General features: G+C 47.0%; 1 protein-coding gene across 4 annotated transcripts in view; it reads left to right on the top strand.

Moving 5' to 3' along the window:
• Positions 1-19651, top strand: part of NTRK3 (neurotrophic receptor tyrosine kinase 3) — a 373138-nt gene that overhangs the window by 116788 nt on the left and 236699 nt on the right. For all 4 annotated transcript variants that reach the window (XM_058542401.1, XM_058542404.1, XM_058542403.1 and 1 more), the window contains exons 6-11: positions 331-473; positions 935-1076; positions 1554-1850; positions 9383-9406; positions 10875-10936; positions 11757-11859. In XM_058542401.1, coding sequence (XP_058398384.1) covers positions 331-473; positions 935-1076; positions 1554-1850; positions 9383-9406; positions 10875-10936; positions 11757-11859 — 771 coding nt within the window. The remainder of the gene's footprint in view (positions 1-330; positions 474-934; positions 1077-1553; positions 1851-9382; positions 9407-10874; positions 10937-11756; positions 11860-19651) is intronic.

The raw sequence follows: 19651 nt of genomic DNA, 5'->3' as shown, positions 1-19651 counted from the left end.
TGAAGCAAGCCAAATTTTTGAGAACCAGTGCCCAGAGTCGAAGATGCCATTTGACTTAATTGCTGGAACTGCATTCCTTGAGCAACTGCCCCACACCCACCCACTCCCTGCCATGTAGGAGAGTCCAACTGCATAGGCTGAAATTCTGAGTTCTGATGTCTACGGGCGGTGGTGTGAAGCTTCTGGGACTTGGGAGCCTTCCAAGAGCTCAAGCAGGCTGTATTGGAGTCGTTATTGGGCAAAGCAAGAAGTGCCACCATGGACCCCATGGACAAAGTTTTGGTTGTAAGCGTTTGCCTATCTTTTCACCCACTCTGTCCTCCCTCCCAGACCTTCCTGAGATCAGTGTGAGCCATGTCAACCTGACCGTCCGAGAGGGTGACAATGCTGTCATCACTTGCAATGGCTCTGGATCACCCCTGCCTGATGTGGACTGGATAGTCACTGGACTACAGTCCATCAACACCCACCAGGTAGGTGTCCTAGGTTTGGGCCCCATCAGGAGGTTGGAGAGCCATCACCTCTTGGTCTTAATGAGCTAAATCATGAATCAAAGCAAGAGATGTGAGAATAAGGAAGAAGAAAAGGGAAAGTCCGTGGTCCTGCCTCGGCAGGAAGAGACATGTAGACTTGGGTTCCATCCAGCCGCATTATTTTCTAGCCATCTTATTAAACATGCTGCTAAACTTCTCTGTACCTTAGTTTCCTCATCTGTAAAATGAGTATAATAGTGTCATTCACCTCGTAGGGTAAATATGAGGATTACCTGAACTGTTGACTGTAGAGAGCCTGACACTTGGTTGGTGTCATTCACTGGAATGGCTTCCTTTACCTTCTACTCGGCTTTCCTTTATTCCTAAAAGTGTTTAGGGGTTAGGTGGGGGGGCCACCCTTGTAGAAACTGTTTGATTGATGTCTTTTTTTGGGGTTTTAGACAAATCTGAACTGGACCAATGTACACGCCATCAACCTGACGCTGGTAAATGTGACGAGTGAGGACAACGGCTTCACCCTGACGTGCATTGCAGAGAACGTGGTGGGCATGAGCAATGCCAGCGTCGCCCTCACCGTCCACTGTGAGTGGATGCCACTGTGGAGGGTGGCTGTGTACCAAGGGGATGCTGGCACAAGAGGCTGGGACGATGCTGAGCCAGAGCAGTGGGCCTGGTCTACTAGGAGGGGCAGAAAGACTCCTGTAGGGTAGGGCTAAGCAAGTCAGTCCTTGGCTAGTAACCCCAGAAAGGGTGTTCCTGTCCCTCAGAAGAAGGTGTGCCTCCAACTCAACTACACCTTCAGGACGCTCCTATGTTGGCCCAAGTCTGCCTTTTGTTAAACCCATAAAAAGTCGTGAGAGGGAACCCTCCAGTTATGGTGGATCCGGGAAGCTTGGGTGAAGATAGACATCTCTTCCCCTTTTTTGGGGTGGTGTTGGGGGGACCTTTGATTCCCTGTCTTTTCAGAGCTGGGTGGGGAAGAATTGGGATTCCTGGAAGGCTGCTCCAGGACACAGGAGACTCTGTGTCCTGGGCTTCAGCTGGCCTGTCCCCCGGCAGACCCTCCACGCGTGGTGAGCCTGGAGGAGCCCGAGCTGCGCCTGGAGCACTGCATTGAGTTCGTGGTGCGTGGCAACCCACCGCCCACACTGCATTGGCTGCACAACGGGCAGCCACTGCGGGAATCCAAGATCATCCATGTGGAGTACTACCAGGAGGGCGAGGTTTCCGAGGGCTGCCTGCTCTTCAACAAGCCCACCCACTACAACAATGGCAACTACACCCTTATTGCCAAAAACCCACTGGGCACAGCCAACCAGACCATCAATGGCCACTTCCTCAAGGAGCCCTTTCCAGGTGAGGGCAGTGCAGCTTCGGGGTGCACTGATTCCTTCTAGGAGCTTGGGGGGGATGGGGTGTGGTAGCTTGAGAGGAAAAGCAGCATCAACGTTAATACTGTTATCGTGGGCAAGCAAACACACATTGGAGCATATTCAGCCATCACTAGCATTTTGTGTAAACTAGATTAAGTCTCTGTTTTCCAATAGCTGTCACAGTAAAACCCAAGACCCCCTCAGAAATATACAGTTGTGCAAATAAGGGCATACTTTGTTATGGTAGAGAAAGCAGGGACTTGAGAGTTGGGCGAGAATGATGGAGCATCTTGACCCAGACCTTTATTTATTGTGAGACTGTGGACCTGAAAGTTTGCTTTTTAGAGCCTCAATTCCCTCATCTGTGAAATGGGCATGATTACACTGTTCCCATAAGAATCTTGTGGCTTTTAAATGTCTTAAGTTATATAAAGCACATGTCACAGGCTTTGGCACATAGTGATGGTTCAATGACCTTCCATTACAGGGGGCTTCAGGGTCTCCACATTTCACAGATGAGTGAACTGAATGAACCTCTTTCTACTTGTTGGTTGGTAGCAAGGCAGGGCTAGAATCTAGGCTTCCAGGTGTGTGGCCCCTTTCCTGTCTTGTTCCGTGGTGAGCTGATGGAGGCGTGCCTGATGCTTTCAGCCTGTGATGGTGCCAATGTCAAGTGGACCAGGGGTAGTATTTGAAGTGATGAAAAAACTTTGACTGGATATTGGGAGGTGATTCTGTCTTTCTCTCTCTGGGCTAGAATATTTCAAACATCTTCCTCAAGTTGGAGGAGAAGAAAACACCAAAAGAGTTTAGTGAAACTGGTGGCAGAATGTCTTGGTGGGTTCAACAGTTGACAAGTTTCTGTCAATGACGCCATGTGTCTTTGATGACCTTGGTGATTTCTGCTGGGAACAGACTGGACGACCTCTTGGCCTTCAGTCCCCAGGGGCTCTGATGAGACAAAGGAGGAGTGTAGACTGATATGGCACGCAGACACGCACACACAGAAGGGAGGGCAGTGAGAGCTGGCACTGTGCAGCGTCTGTCCGTGTGAAGCGACGTCACAGCCTGCAGATAACTGGGGCGGGGGGGAGCTCCTCCAGGAGGCCTTGTTTATCTCAGTGCAGGGAAACTCGACCTAGAGTCTCCAGGAGCGAGACTCTGGAGAAAGGAGGCTGCATGTGAAGCTGAATTCCTGCCACTCAGGTCCAGGGGATGATGGAGCCGTCACTCAGGAGAGGATCGAGACCTGCTGATGTTTGAGACCCTGACAGTCCCCTGTGGTCTGACTTTTCCAACATCATCCCCAACGTGCCCAGCAAAAGGCCTCAGGGCACTTCCTGCTGTGGGCCACGCTGGCTCTCTTGGGGAGCTAGCAGAGTCCTGGCTGCACTATGGAAGCAGCAGCTTCTAGATGTTAGAGATATTTGCTCTGACAGGCCACAAAGTCAGGCTAGGTCTCGTTGGCATAAAGGGCAGGAGTGGCTCTCCACCCTGCCTGTGCCCACCCAGTGATTAGAGAATGACTTCTGTTTCTAAAGAGGAGAGTCTAGACATCCTGGCGGGTGAGGAGTGAAGCCCCCTGAAACAATACTTCTGTTTCCAAAGGGGAGTTCCTGGAGCCTGGAGAGAGTGGGGAGCCCTAGAATGCTCAGGAGGGAGGGTGACCCACTCTAGGCTCTTTCCCTCAGAGGGTATCCTGAGAGCCACAGGGCAGCAGGAGTGGTGGGATGTGTGGTGGGCACAGCTTTTCCTTTGCCCTCCCTCCCCTTCAGAGGCATGCATTCCTCTGTATCCTCCCAGCCATACAGACACCTCCTCTGTCCCTGTGAGACACAGCAGCTCCTTCTCATAATCTCTGGATACACTCGTCACCTTGTCAATTCTTTTTAGGCCAGTGGTTCTCAAAAGGTGGTCCCTGGACCAGCAGTGTCTGTCTGCATCGCCTGAGCATGTGTTAGGGACTCAAGTCCCCGAGCCCCACCCAGACCACTGAGTCAGAAACTCCCGGGGGGGCGGTGCCCAGCGGTCTCTGTTTTAACAAGCCCCCAGGCGACTCAGATGCTCCCTGATTTGCCACCCCAGCTCTGGTATTTGGTGGACTCTGGCCCCAGGAGGCAGGAGGGAGGGTGGAGCCACAGCAGAGCTTGAAGGGAAACAATTCATCTGAAGTCATTTCCTCAAACCCATGTACACCGGCCAGGGTCACCCTGGTGAAGGTTTGCTTGTTTTATGAACCTAAAGGAATCAATAGATGATGAAAATGTAGTGACAGGGAAAAGAGGGGCTGGTCGTGTCAAGTGACAAAACGTCTCAATGTTCAGGGGAGTAAATTATCTAGGAGAGCAGGTAGCAAACCTCGTGCCTGCTGAGCCCTGGATATGAAGGAGGTCTGGATTCCTGCTCTTCTCTTGATGTGGGGGTGGGGGGACATCATATTTATCATACGTACCCCTCTCCGGCTCCCAGGCAGAAGAACATAGAGGTTAAGAATAAGGGTTCTGAAATCAGACAGCCCGAGGTGCAAATCCCATCTGTGGCCCTACTAGACGGGTGGCTTGGGCTCCTAGAATGGGGCTTAGTACCTGGTTGGCACATGACGAATGATGATCACTACTCTGTGCCTCTGTTTCTCCATCTGTGAAATGGGAATGATAACAAGAGCTCCTGCCTAAGTTGCCATGGGGATTCCACGAAGCGACGTGTGCCGAGTGTTTAGTTCTGTGTCTGGACAGAGGAAAGGCTCAGCAGCGGTTGGCTATTACATCCTAAGGTTCCTGGGATGGAGAGAGAAGACAAGTTCAGGAGTTCTGGAACCAGTAATCATGCTCTGGTTAACCTAGTAAGTTCTAAATCTTCAGGCAGTTTCGTCTAGGGCAGTGGTTATGGAGCCACAGTGCCAGGTCCAGAGACTCTCTCAGTCGCTCATCAGCTCTGTGATCTCAGGCAAATTACTCAATCCCCTGCTTCTACTTCAAAGGTTGTGGTAAAGATTAATTCACATACAATGGATTAATCCACCTAAAGTATTTACAACAGTGCTTGGCATGGAGTAAGCACAGAATTACTATTTGTTTTTTATGTTTTTGAAAGAACATTTAAGGGTGACTGTAGGGGATGTGTTTTGGGGGGAAAACAGAGATCTGAAGGTGAGGGTCTCTTTTCATGACTGTTCATGGTCCTGAGACCCATGGGAGAGATTTGATTAGAATGAATATATTTCAATGGAGCAATCTGCCAATGCAGAGGCTTCCATCAGTAAGGATTTTCTCAGGGTAGGACATTAAAATGAAAATGTTCTAGAAAATTTGCATGCTGTACAAATGTTGGTATTTCCAGAGAAATATTTCCAGAGAAGCACTAGAACATTTAGCATGGCATTCAGCCTTGGTGTAGGAGGTCCCTGGAAGGATTAGTGAGGGAGATTTGTTCTAGAAGCATGAAGCTGAATCCTCTTTGGTGTTGCAGGACTTGAGAGGGGCTGTCAGGAGGGATCTGAGCATGCATGGCAAGCTGTGAGGAATTAGAGATCCTAGTGTCAGGAGGGGAGGAGCAGGGGAGGCCAAGTAGCTGGAAGACTGCAGTGTGGGGGAGAATGTGGAGTTGGGGATCCTTAGATGATGATGTGATAGAAGGAGGCATGTTGCCAAGGGGTGTGTGTGTGTGTGTGTGTGTGTATGCATGCATATGTGCAACAAATATCTGAGAGTACTTGACAAAATATTTAGGAATAAGCAAGCTGCCATACTCTTGAATTCTTACTTCTTAGCCAAGAAGTCCATTCATCATGATTTTTATGACAATTCCCTCAGGGCCCTGGGTGCAAACAATGGGAGAAACCACTGCTCCAGCATTTTCAGCCTTGTCAAGGCTGGTTTTCTTCCTCTAAGAAACTTGTTGAGTCTGGAGTGTGGTCCCAACCTGCTGGTGCTGGGGAAAGGAGGTGGCCGTGTTTCTCCCCATGTTTACCGTCCGGCAGTGGAACATGGCGATAGTGCAGTGAGGCTTCTCGGTGGGATCGGCAGTGCACTCAGGTGTCTGGAGCAGCTTCCTTCCTCCCTCCTCACATCTAAAGCCAGGGCATCTCTTCTCGTCATCCCTTCTCAGTCCTCCTTTCTCTGTCTGGACACAAGTTGCTCTCTCTCTTCTCCCTTCTCTGGACTCCACTGGCTTTTCCCATAGGGCCCTTCCTGGGGAAGGGGAGTTTGGGGACTGGAGAAGATGTGGTCTGGGGCTAGAGGAGACCGTTGCCTTCATTGCCCAGTCCTTGTTTGTGTGCAGAGGGTGCCTTGGCATACCGGTCCAGTCATCCCAGCCTGCTGGTGGAGGTCAGAGGTGAGGACAATTCCTGGGTACCATCCTCTTCCAGTGCAAACATCTGAGTCCCCCCCGCAGGTGAGGACCTGGAGGTCTCCCTGTTCCAAGGCTCATGTGCTTCCTGGATGTATAAATGCTTCCAGGTTTCAGCAAAGGAGCTAAGCACATAGGCTGATTGGGAGATTACAGGGTTCACAGACTCGGCCAAAACATTTGGCTGATGTAAGGATATTCTCTAATAAATGGGAGCCTTATGAGAAGTATGCAAATCAGTGTGAACTATAAATTGATCTGGCGCCTCTCTTTTCTCAGGCTCTGAAGCCAAGGCTAGCACCCCTCTCCTCCATCTTCCCCCCAAATCAGGCATTTGGTCACCTGCAGTTTAGAAGAGGGTGGTGGCATGAAGGGCCCACTCAGGAATTTGGAGAACGCTCTGTTGCTCTCCCCCAAAACAATGCAAAATGGACAACAAACAAGCAGCCTATTAGCAGTGCTTTTACTGTAAATAGGACTTTCTCTGAAGGACTCCTTCACAGAGAGCACCCTTTGCCCCACAGATAGAGAAGAATATTTGCTGGTTCCTACTAATAGAGCTGTGGTTACAATGACTGTGGGGGCTTAGCCAAGGGCCTGGTAAACAGAAGACCCACAATGAATGAAGGAATGAATGAATGAATGAATGAATGAATTGCTTGGTGTGGTAGGCTTGTGGCAGGAAGAGGTGTAGTATAATGCAGTGGTTCCCAAAGGGACCAGCAGCCTCAGCATCGGCTGGAAACTCGTTAGAAATGTAAATTCTCCTGACTCACGCCAGACCTCCTGCATCAGAAACTCTGGGGTGAGGACCGATAATCTATGGTTTTTTTTTTTTTTAAAGATTTCATTTTGAAATAGTTTGAGATTTATATGAAAAAGTTACAAAACAGTACAAAGAGGTCCTTATACCCTTCACTCAGCTTCCCCAAATGTTACCATCTTACGTAACTACAGTACAATGATCAAAACCAGGATATTAACATTGATACAGCACTATTATCGCATCTACAGGCTTTATTTAAATCTTATCAGTTGTCCCACTGCTGTCCTTTCCTTCTCGAGGATCCAGTCCAGGATTACACATTGCACTTAGTTGCCATATCACTGTGGTCTCTTTAAATCTGGGACAGTTCCTCAGTCTGTCTTTGTCTTTCATGGGCTGTGCGCTTTTGAAGAATACTCACTAGTTATTTTGTAGACTGACCTACAATTTGGGTTTGCCTTATGTTTTCTCATGATTAAATCCCAGTTGTGCATTGCTGGCAAGAACCCCGCAGAAGTGATGTTGGGCCCCTTCAGGACATCTCATCAGGGGCTACGTGATGTCCATACATCTCATCACTAATGATGTTAACTTGATCACTTAGTCAAGATGGTGTCTGCCAGGTTTCTCCACTACAAGGAGATTATTTTTCTCTTTGTGATTAATAATATTTTGAAACTTTGTAAATATCTTGTTTCTTATTCTGTCACACATTAATTTTAGCATTCATTGATGATTCTTGCCTGAAACAATTATTACTGTGGTATTTGTCAATGATGATTTTTCTATTTCCATCATTCCTTCTACATTTATTAATTGAAATTCTACTGTAAGGAAGAGCTTTCTCTTCTTCCCATTCATTTATTAAATTATTTATTTATATTGGTATGGGCTCATGGATTTTCTTTTTGTCCTATGGATTATAATCCATGTATTAGTTTGCTAGGGCTGCCATAAGAAAGTACCAGAGACTGGTTGGCTTAAACAACAGAAATTTATTTTCTCACAATTCTGGAGATTAGAAGTCTGAGATCAAGGTGTGGGCAGGGTTGGTTCCTTCTGAGCCCTCTCTCCTTAGTTTGTAGGTGGCCATCTTCTGCCTATGTCTCCATGTGATCTTTCCTCTGGGTGTGTGTGTCCTGATCTCCTCTTCTTATAAGAACACCAGTCATATTGGATTAGGGCCCACTCTAATGACCTCCTTTTAGCTTAATTACCTCTTTAAGTACCCTATTCCAAATAAAGTCATATTCTGAAGTACTGGGGTTAGGACTTCAACGTATGAATTTTGGGCAGATCTAATTCAGCCCATAACAGTCCATGACTGTCATTATTTATTTTGTTGCTTGAATTGTCCCAAATTTGGCTGTTGGAAACCTTTTCACGTTGGCTCCTGTGTCCTTTCTCCATGCCCCCGTTAATTTTTGAGCACTTTCTTACTTTCTAGTACCACAAGATGTTCCAGGCACATCTTGTATTTTCTTTGCCACAGCCTGAAATCATACATTTCTCCAAGGAGCCCTCATTTTTTTCATTGGAGAAGGGTAGTGATCACCCTCTAGATGATTCTGTTGCATGCTAAAGTTTGAGAATCTCTGATAGAGTGGAAAAGAGCCTGGACTTAAATTTGAATCTAGCTCTATCCTTTCTTAGATAAGTGAGATTCAATTAGTTACTTAATTTCTATAAGCCTGTTTCCTTAGCTGTTAAATGGGGATAATGCTACCTACCTCCTAGGATGGTTATAAGGATTGAGTGATTTATTACATAAAGCATTTAGCACAGCCCCTGGCTCACAATCAATGTCTAATGATGATGAGCTTTCATTATTAGGTGAGTCATTTCTAGAGGCCAAAGATCAAGTGACAGATTTTCATCTGGGGGGATGGGTAGGTTCTAGAGAGATTCCCAAGAAACATCTCAATTACCTACTAGAATAAACTCTACATATGGATATGAGGAATTTTGTCTGGAGATCATAGCTGGCATTTTCCAGAAAGATCCAGAGAAGCCCACCCTGCAGCATTTCTTCTTGGCTCTAATGTACCACCAACACACCCAGTACTCTGGGGGCCTCGAGGAGGGAGGACCACTGGGGAGACGTTGTATCTAGATTTAATTCCCCATCTCAGAGTTTGGTTTCTAGTCCCCAGGTGGGCCAGGCTACCTCCCTTGAAATCAGGAGCTTTGTCTCTTATTTTTTCTCCATTTGGAAGATCACCTCCTACAGAGGTAGTATAGTGCGGGGGAGGGGTGACATGCCAAGGATTTTAGTTTTCAGTTGCTGGGGTAATGGGGGATCCTGGTCAGTAGGAAAGGTCATAGCTATTAGGAAGATACAGTGCGTCTATTCTGGGTTTTATTACATTTGTTAATTATATCTTTGTCTTTTTTTGCAGAGAGCACGGATAACTTTGTCTCTAGTAAGTTTGCTTTACCTTTTGCTTTAAAATTGATTTATTCTGATACTTTTGGTAACTATGGGATCCAAATAGCCCTCTTTCCTATTCCACCACCATCCCCAGACCCACGGCAGCTGAGAGCATCTCAGTGAACTGTGAAAGGAACTGGAGAGTAGAAATACTTCTTGGGAAGTTCCAAGCCCACACCTCTTGGGCAGCTGCCCTGTGCCTCACTTTCCCCCAGGGAGCTTTGTAAAGTCTGACCATGTTGTGAGTCTTCCTACCTGGATGGAAAGGGGTGGTGTTAGGAAGGATGTGGAGTTTCATATGCCGTGGTAGGCCCTCGTTGATCATCTCAGTTGTTCTCGAGGAGAGAATGTGGAGTGTCTACACCTGTTAGTATTTCTCACCTGCTCCAAGGGCCCCAGAATTTGGCCAGGGCTCACCTCATATAGAGCTGTAATTTACAAGGTCTCCTGATAGGCTCGTGTGTCCTCAAATAGGATTATTGAGGCTCAGTTTATAAGCAACTTGGGGCTAGGCAGTTTGGAACTAGACAATCCCAAAAGGATTTGGTGTTTTGCTCATGGGCTGTAGGGAAATCTGTATTTCTTCCTGTTCTTTTTCTTCCCCCAGCAGTGGTCGCTGCCATTTCTGCCCCATGTGGCCTCAGATAGCAGATGCTCCTGTTTAGGGACACCCTTGCTGTGTGGCATGGATGTAACTCTCACCTGTGATTCCTTTATTTGTCCTCAGTCCTAGAGGGCTGGTCATCTCACAGAATGTCCCTCCAGAGAATTCTGACTTGGGGCCGTCTCTCGCTAAGGAGGTGATTTTAGGTGGAGGACAAACTGACACTTGGCCTCCCATCCAGGTTTCGCTGGGAAAAGGTGGTGTTTTCTGGTCAGATGAACTTGCTGCTTAATGTGAGCTGCCATTGTGTTCCGAAATCCGCGTTAGGGGAATGGATAGTGAGTTGTTTATGGGGCCACGGGCCTCCCGGACTCACTGAAGGGTGAAGGGGGAAAGAGGAAAGGCAGGGGAGAGCCGGGGACAGGCAAAGGGGTGCCTACGGCAGAGAGTAGCCGAGTGTCAGTAGTGGCTGCTGTTACCAACAAAATGTGCTGAATTCAGACCCTGGCTGGGATCCCAAACCATTTTTCTCCTCTTTTCTCTCTAATAGATCACAGCCCACATTGCCCAGGTGACATGACTTACTCTGGGATGGGGTAGGGGGATGGGAGTGAAGGTCTTTTATTCGTTGTGGAGCATGCCCTTGAGCTGTCAGTGCCAACCAGACAGCTGGATAGGGACCTGGTCTCTGGGGACTCCCGCAAAGCCTAGGAGGGTCAGGCAGTAAGAGTCTGGCTTTAAGGAATGTTCTCCAGCAGGAACTCTCGAGGGGGCTTGGGAGTCGGTTGGGGACTGTGATTGAGCCTCTCATGGCCAGTAAGCTAACCACCTCCCTCCTTCTCTGTTTGGTTTTCAGTCTACGAAAGCCCCACACCTCCTATCACTGTGACCCACAAACCAGAGGAAGACACTTTTGGGGTGAGTCACTCTTTGGTCAAGAGGAGGGTGTTTACTGATGCAGTCATTTTCAGACTTCATTTGAGTAACTAACTTTCCCAAATACTGCCTTACTTGAAACCCCAGTATAGATGGCAGAAAGAAGCTGTGATGAATGACCTCCTTTCAGGCGATTGAAACCTTCTTTGTTTGATGAGAATAATTCATTGTTTGAAGAAGTCTTTGAGGATCTGCTCCCAGCCTTAGGGTCCGGAAGAGAACAGTTGGAAAATCCTCACTCTGTTAGGAACCTGGCTGGGCCTGATTCAAAGGGGCGTCTAACTGTGCGAGTCTTTTACAAAAGTCCAAGTTACCCAGAGCATCTCCTTGGGTGGGTCTTTCAAGCCGTCTTCCCCCACCTGACTCTCAGAGCCTGAGATTTCTCTGGACAGGGGAGGAAAGGGGTCTTTTTAGAGCCAAGATCTCCTAGAACCTCCTGGATAAGAATATTATGTAAAGAATTTCAATGTGAAGATGCAGAATTTGCTTGCTAATTAAAACAACAACAAAACAAGACGGAAGTCTCTCTAGGCTTTCTCTTGCATCTTGTAGGATGGCCCCCAGATGAGAGGGGCTGAACACACTAAATCACGAAACTTTCTCTAGTCAAGCTGGGTAATTTATTTTTTTAATGATCTTAGGGTCTCATAAATGACTTCTAAAGACTTCACTCAGTGGCAAAGTTCTGAGAGGGCTACAGTTGCTCCTCAATAGGACGGTTCTCATTTGGGCACACATTACCTTGTCTGGCTCTCGGGTTATCTGTGACTGTTCTTGACTTTCTATGTTTGGCTCCTAATAGGTATCCATAGCTGTTGGACTTGCTGCTTTTGCCTGTGTCCTGTTGGTGGTTCTCTTTATCATGATCAACAAGTACGGTCGACGGTCCAAATTTGGAATGAAGGGTAAGGTGGGATTTTCATTTGCAAGGGTCTCATGGGGGAAACATGGTGGCTTTTGAGCACAAGACGCTGTTTTAATCTCCTCCTCTCTGAGAGGGCCTCTGGTAGCAGACTTAAGTGGTCCTGGAGGAGAATCCTGACTACACTTTTATTATTGGTTAATGATGGATTGAAGGCAGTGATGGTATCTGTGGGGAGCAAACTGTGAACCATCTGGTTTTGCTGTGACGGCTGAAAACACTGCTTAGCTGGGCTGGTGCAATGAGGATAATTTGAGAAGGAAGTTGGATTTTAGAACAAATGAGGAGGACTTAAGTTTCTTTTCATTATTGGCAGGTAAAGGGACTCCTTGTTTGAGTAACTTGGTTTTTGTCTTGTCTGCACCCATCTTTGGACTTGTGATGAGAAGGTATTAGCACAGCTAGATGTAGGGTGGTGGACTCGGGCAATGGAAAGTTGCCCATGCAGTGGTATGTCAGCACGCAGCTCCACACAGAATCCTAGAATGGATGCCGAGAGCAACAAGGTTGCTAAGTCTGCTGGCCAGCTGCCACGACACAGAGCACTCAACCCCATGATGGCCAGGGGTGTAGGATATGGCTTTCCACCAGGGCTTGGGTGGGGGTAGTGGCACCAAAGGGTGAATTAGAATCCATTTGCCTGGTCCCAGGGATGGATCTGACCAAATGGCTCAAGGGAACTGGGTACTACTTCCTAGACAGAAACTTGAATTTCAAGATATACTCCCAGCTGGGGTTTCCATTTATGGCTGAAATTAGATAGGAGATGGGTAGGGAGGGATGATGAAAGGTTCAACAAGCCATCAGGTTGCTGAGCTAGGATTCAGGTTGGGATCTTCCAGTGAGATTATGGGATCCAGAAAGATGAATTTCTTTGGCTTCTACACATGAGCTGGTATCTGTGATGAGGGGGTCCTGACCTTAGGGCTCAGGGACTGAAGGAAAGTGTGTACATGAGATTCAGAGGGATAGTGGTCCCCTGAACTTATATGCAGATGTTTGAGTGTTTGTACCTGATGGTGGGGGGAGCTTAGAATGGACCTAGTTCATAGATTTTATTATATTCTCAAAAGATTCTGTGACTCTCCTAAAAGTTTAGAACACTGATATATAGCAAGAGATATCCATAGAAGAACAGGAGGGCAGAAGACATGGGGCAGACTGCTGGCTTCCCAGAAGCCTTCTGCCTCTGTGGTTTCTTTCTGCTTTTGATTAAACTGAACAAGTTACAGCAAGGCAGGCCAGATTTTCTTGAATCGTATGAAATATTTTGACAAAGAGAAATACGTGGAGGCAAATTATAAAGAAGGGATAAAAGTTTGGCCCGAAGCCAGATGACTTAAACATGATCAGACCACTGTTAGGCACCTTGATTAGAGATGTTTAATCTGCCAATACTCCCCTGTGCCAAACAGGGCTTCACAGATTTAGAAGATGAATGACCATTGAGCAAGCCCAGAGCCATTAATCTTAGCATAATCTTTGGGCTCCTGGCTGTGAGGACTGGCTCTAATGCTTGTGCAAAGTTTTCCTACCATGAGAGGAATCTTCCTAGCTCTTCCTCCTTCCACCTGAGAAAATATCAGGACCTCGACCAAAAGGAAGAACAGGGCATTATTGCTCTCCCCCTGAGGAGGCATGCCACCAGCTGAGACCCTGCGACATGCTTGGCAGCACTGTGAGAGTAGATTTTTCCTATTAATTGTCATCCGGTTTCTGGAACAGTGTGTCCACATGTCGGATGAATTAGGCAGCACCCAGGGCAGTGCCTTCCCCTCAGCTGTCCTCGGAGCCTCTCCTAGCCCCTGCTCCCCTCTCCCCGCCTGAGCTGCCTTCCTTGGCCCTTCTTGGGCCAGGAGACCATGTCCCCAGAGGTGGAAATGAAATAGCCCCTGTTCTAAAGTCAGGATACCTAAAGAAGTTAGAGGCAAGATGAGATGGTGTCTCCAAGGCTGACATGTTTAGAGTTAAGTCTGCCTCTCTCAGATCTTTGTTATGCCTGATTGTGTCTAGGTCTCATTTTGGGACGAAGAAGCAAATGCCCCAGGCTGCATACACCCTTGATCTTTTACTGCTAATGAGCATCCCAGTCCAGGAAAAGGAGTGAAAGCCTGGGTACCAGAAATCCCCAACTCTGACTCAGGCGAACCTTCATCTCTTCATACCCACCCCATCCTCAGCTTTGAATTTTCAAATCTAGGTTAGAATCTGGGGTACCACTTAATTGCTCTTTGTTTTCAGCACAGTTATTTAACTTCTCGCAGCCTCTGTTTCCTCAACTTCAAAATGGGAATGTTACCACCTGCCTCATTGGGTCGCTGTGAGTGTTGAGATCTGTGTGTGTAACTGGCACATAAAAGGGGCCCCATGGTTGGAGTTTTCTCCTTCTTTTTGTGTATAAGCCTTTCCAGTCTCCTTTTATTGTCCTTGCATGAAGGGCTATCCTCCCAAGACTCGATCATGCCTTCTTTCGTCCCACACAATATTTAGTAAAAATGCCTTTATTCTACACTAATCCCAGTACATTATCATTATTTTGCTCACACATCATCTGTCTGTCCTGCTAGACCAGGAGCCACTAGGCGGAAACAACAGATCACTCAGCTCTGTATGCCTGAAACTTCGCGCAGTGTTTGACAAATGCTTTTGAACTTAGAAATGAATGACTTTATTTTTAATCATAAAAAAAAAGCACACCTAGTAAATCAATAATGGGCTAGTTAGGGCTAATTTGGAAATCCAAGGTGTCTGGGCAGTGGAAGTAGAGTGAGAGTGATGGGGGCAACTCATAAATAATTCCCACTGTCCACATCTGAGGGCCTGGAACACAGTGTGTGGATGAGGAGGAATTATGAATGTGAACTTTACTTCCTTATTCCCACCACTCAGAATAAGCAATACATATATATTTGTTTTGTTTTATTTTTCACAAGTCACAAATTACATTTATTCACAGACATCTAGAAAACAATCAAAAGTATATATATCTGTGTATATAGATCTTATTAATACGTTTTTATTTGGACAAGAGAACTTGTGCCACAGCAGTTTTAACCAGCATGATTAAAGCTAGCAGTACTCCCAAGAATGGTCACAGATACATGCAGAATGTGAAGAAATACATACACATATACATACGCCTATTTATACATATGTGCTTACATTTACAAAATGCATTACTCTAGGTGTGTTTTAATTTATATACATGTTTATGCTCCTAGTCTCCTTCTGCATCTTGTTTTATTTACTTGTCATGTGTTAGTGATTTCTCCATGTTGGTATGTGTAGACATTCTACTGGACACCTATTTTACGGGAGACGAGTATATTAACTGGATCTCATAGAAGTGAACTGAAAATGCATGGTCTCAAACACCTCTTTACTCTTATCAACTGCCATCTTGATCAAAATTTTGGCTTGGAGTGGGGTCACATTAGGAAATGAGCTCGTCTTTTCTTAGAATCACAAAGGTTTTAAAATGGTGCTGAGCAGACAATGGCAGTTTCTTTGGGCTGTTAAGGAAACCCAATGCCTTAGAGCTGCAGGGGGGATCCTTCAAGTATTTGGTGTGGTGCAGCACTGCCCAGTCAGAAGGGGTGCCAGCCCCCTGCCTAGAGGCTCCCCGCTGTGCCAGGTGTTGATTCTCTGAGTGCTGGATCACGGAGTGGTTGGGAGGTGGATGCTCAGGAGACTCAGGGCAGGGGCCATATACTGGGAGGTGCAGAGATATGTACAAATATTTCAGTATTTTAACAACTAATTATATTGTGCCAGTGCATCCTGGGCCTGGAAGTGATATGGTTCAGAATTTATACCAAGCTCATCCTCACGAATTATTTTTAAATTAGACATCAGGAGACCACGACAGTGATCTAGCTGGGCTCTCCAGCATCTGTATTTACAGGTGAAGAAACAGAGGCTCAGAAAAGGTGACTTGCTCTGGTTTCACAGTCTGGTTGGGCCTAGTTGGGTCTAGAACTCCCTGCCTGCAGTCCTATCCACTTTTCATCGCAATGCAAGTGACCTAACTCCTTGGTCTCAGCTGCCCACCATGAACCTCCACAGTGGACCTGCCTTCTTTATTTCACTTGGTTACTAGTACAATAACCAGGTAAAAGATACTAGTGTGTCTTTAAACAATAAAACGTGCCCTATAGTTTTCAAATAAGATGTGTATCGTTGTTATGTAATGGAGAAAGAAGCAAATAAATGGTTTTTTTGCAGCCTGTAAAAAGAACATGCATTGTTTGGCCTGTTACCTTGCAACTACCTCGTAAATGTCTTTAAATGATTTTAGATCAGAGATACTGTGGGGGTTATTTCATACTTCTTGACTTCCTCTTACTCCCACGGAGGAAACAGAGCTGAAGCAGACCTTAAGACTTATTAGGCTAATGTCCCCATTGTACAGATACGGAAACTGAGACCCAGAGAAATGTAATGACATGCCAAAGCACACGGCTAGCTGGAGCAGTGCTGGCCCTGCTTCCCCACAGAGAGCCTGGGAGGGTCTGGGAAATGAAGCTGGATTGTGAGTAACTCAGCTCAGTTCTTCCAACACTGGGTCTAATTATCTTTGAATGCTGTCCCACTTGAATGGGGCTTTCAAAAATGCCTCTTATTAATCCACTTTTCTCAAGCTGGGACGCACCTGGCCTGGGGGAAAGATGGGAACTGATGGAGGAGTCTTGCTTCCTTCGTTTCTTTCTGGACACGTTGGAGACCACATGGCAAGGCAGCGGAAGCTGGAAGGCTGGGAAGGAAGGGAGTCAAGAGCTGCTGCTTGGGCTTCCAGTAGTACCTTAACTGCCTCATCAGCTACTGCTTGCTTACATCCTAGTGGTTGGGTGTGTGCTGGTGCCTCTCACAGGCCTGTGGATGGGCACTCTAGGGCTGTTCCATCGTGAGTTAGTGTCAGTTAATAGGTACTTAAAGTGGTTGCCTATTTGATTACGAATAGGGGTTATTAACGTTTTTTCCATAAACAGATGGTAGCTCTTCTCTGAGTGGATTGTAGAATTGTGCCAGAGTCTTGATTTGGAGGGACTCGCTCCTGCCAAAAGGTCTTAGGGGCTGCTGCCCACGTTGGGTGGTCTTGTTATCACTCTGGTTCAACTGCTTGGCTAAACGGAACGATGAGACTTGGGAAGGAGTCATTTCTGCCCTCTCCTAACCTTGGAACATTGGACTGAGAAGGGTTTCTTCCAGCTAGATGGAAGTAGGGCTGGGAGGGATCTCAGAGTCTTAAGGTTTTATGCTCTAACTGGCATTTCTTCCTCAGCTAGGATAAAGGGTCCATGTGTCTATAGCTATGAGCACAGAGCAGGGCAATTGATGCAACGAGAATGATGTAGATAGAGACTTCTGAGACTACTGAAGGGGACCTGGACCCTGGATGAGGACACTGCTGCTGCCATTGATGAGACAGCTTCTTTTGCTCCAATAAATACACTTATTTGACCTCTATTTAACAGGGGATCAGAAGCCAAAAGCAGCACCCTGCAGAACTGAAATTGAGTGAAGGACTTGAGTTTACCAACTTCCTGCAATAGATCCATTCTTTCTTCTTGCTTGTTTTTCTTTCTAAACTTCTTTGTCTTTTTCATCCTCTGAATTGAAGTATGCATGGGAGGAAGGTACCTCTGGCCCCTGCGATGACTCTGAACTTGGGACTCTTGGTGGAAGGTGACTCTTTGAACATATTTTTGAGCATGATTTTGGATTTGTTTCCTGTATTGTTATCCTCAGGTCCTCGTATTCTCCTAACACATGTTCACAGGCTCCCTCCCTCTTTTCAGACTCCTTGACAGATCCTGCAACCCCAAAGAACATTCCTAGTATTTGTTCGAGTCTAAATTAAATAGGTTAAGTGTGTGGCCAGTCCACAGGCAGGACATAAATTAATTGAATCCAGGAGCCTTCTGCTTCCCTTCTTCTGCCTTGGACTTCACTGAGAGTTTCTGGCGGCAGATGAAGCCCTGCCCCGCTGGGTGACTGAGTTCTGGAAGGTGGTGCCCCAGAGCTTTGAGAAGAAGGCTGGAGGGCAGTGTGTGTTTTTCTGGCATGCCTTTGCTGCCCTGTCTTTGTGAGAGCTTTGCAGGTGTGCATGAGTGGTCCTAAATGTCTCTGCACTGTCACCGTTGGTCGTATTAAGGCTGTACTGCTCCGTTCCTCTCTCTTAGGGCTCCAGGGAACCAGCTGTTCTCCAGCTCTGACTCTTTTATTTGAAGGAAATCCCTGGAAATAGAGTCTGATACAAAATGTTTTTCCTCTGTGGTTACCTGCTAGCTGGCTGTTCTTGGCAGGTTCCTGCATCCTGTTCAGCAGAGCCAAGGATGGCCAATATGCTTGGCTCGGTAGCCAAAGCAATCGCCTCTCCGATTCATTTGATTTTGGCAGCAGAACACAGTTCTTACTAATCCATGTTGCTGCAGCTGGTTCCCATAGGGTTAACAGCCCTTTGATACCTCAGTTTAGAAGTTCTCAACCTTTTGTCCCCTGCTACACGTGTGACAGATAAGGGTCATATGGCTTATACACTCCTGTGGGTGTAACCAGGCTTTTGGATGAGAGCTGGTCCTCGCAGTAGTTTCACACCTAAGACAAATATATCAGAATAGGAGTTGGCAAAAGGGATTTTTAAAACTAGGAATAAAATCAAATCCATACTAACTTTTACTCTTAAAAAATTTGCAAACTTCAGTGTTTTATTATTCATCAGTAGTCCTGGTGACATAATTCCTCCCTGATCCAGACAGCCTGTGGCATCACGGCACCAGGATGGCACACCAGGAGTGGAGGCGCCGCCCACCTGGACTCTCTCACAGTGTTCTTTGCCCAACATGGTTTTTGCTGCTGCAAACTCAAGCTGCAGACACTGCTCCAATGGAATCCCGTCTTCTTATGGCACATTCTTTCCGTCTCTGCTGCATCTTCTCCTGTGGGTCCTGAGGGCTCTCACTTGCCCAGAGGAAGAGTGATCATGGGCTTTGGCTAATGAGAAACTTACATGTGGCTGCAGTGCCCGAGCCCTGTGTTTATGCCGTCCATTCTCCCATGAACTCTGCAGAGGCTTTGAGATGTCCGAAGAGTGGCCCTTGAAATTGCAGGCAGCAAAGCAGAGAGACTAAAACAACTGTTGATCAGGAAACAGGATCTTGGACTAGGGAGAAACACCACACACTTAAAACAGTAACAAACAAGCCAACGGCCACAGGTCCCTGGCCCCAGTGCCTTCTCACTCCCCTGCCCTTCGTGCTGTGCGTTCATCCGGGGGATGAGCTGAACAGGGTGGTCAAGGGGTCTGCTGCAGGAGGAGGAATTGCATCCTTCTCCAGCTGCTCCTCAGAGACCGGGGGTGTGTCTGCCCACTGCTCCAGGCCCGCAGTGTCCAGAGGAAGGGAGGAGGAACTTCCAGTTGGTCTGTCCTTGGCTCTTTCGCAGAGAGTTGGTAACACCCTCTCTTTCTCCCTTCCTTGATACCCCAGTACGTTTAGTTGAGAGAGAGACTCACCGAGTCACTCTGGTGCAGGCCCCTGTATTCTTTTCTTTTGTACTAATTCTGCTGCCATAAGCCAGAGAGGGATTTGCTGACATCCACGAGCCAGTCTCCAAGCCAGCTTCCCCCCTCACAGGACTGGTTCTCTAATTTGTGGGACCCAGTGCAAAATGCTCAAAAAGTATTACAATTTCGAGACAGCTACAGCAGAGCATTATACCCCAAGCGTGGTGCCCTTCTGAGCGCAGAGCCAGGGTGCAGGCCCATGAAGCCAGTT

Source organism: Diceros bicornis, chromosome 5 (assembly GCF_020826845.1).
Source record: "Diceros bicornis minor isolate mBicDic1 chromosome 5, mDicBic1.mat.cur, whole genome shotgun sequence".
Classification (NCBI taxonomy): Eukaryota; Metazoa; Chordata; class Mammalia; order Perissodactyla; family Rhinocerotidae; genus Diceros; species Diceros bicornis.
Note: the sequence above shows the minus strand (reverse complement) of the source record. Positions and strands in the feature narration are given on the sequence as shown.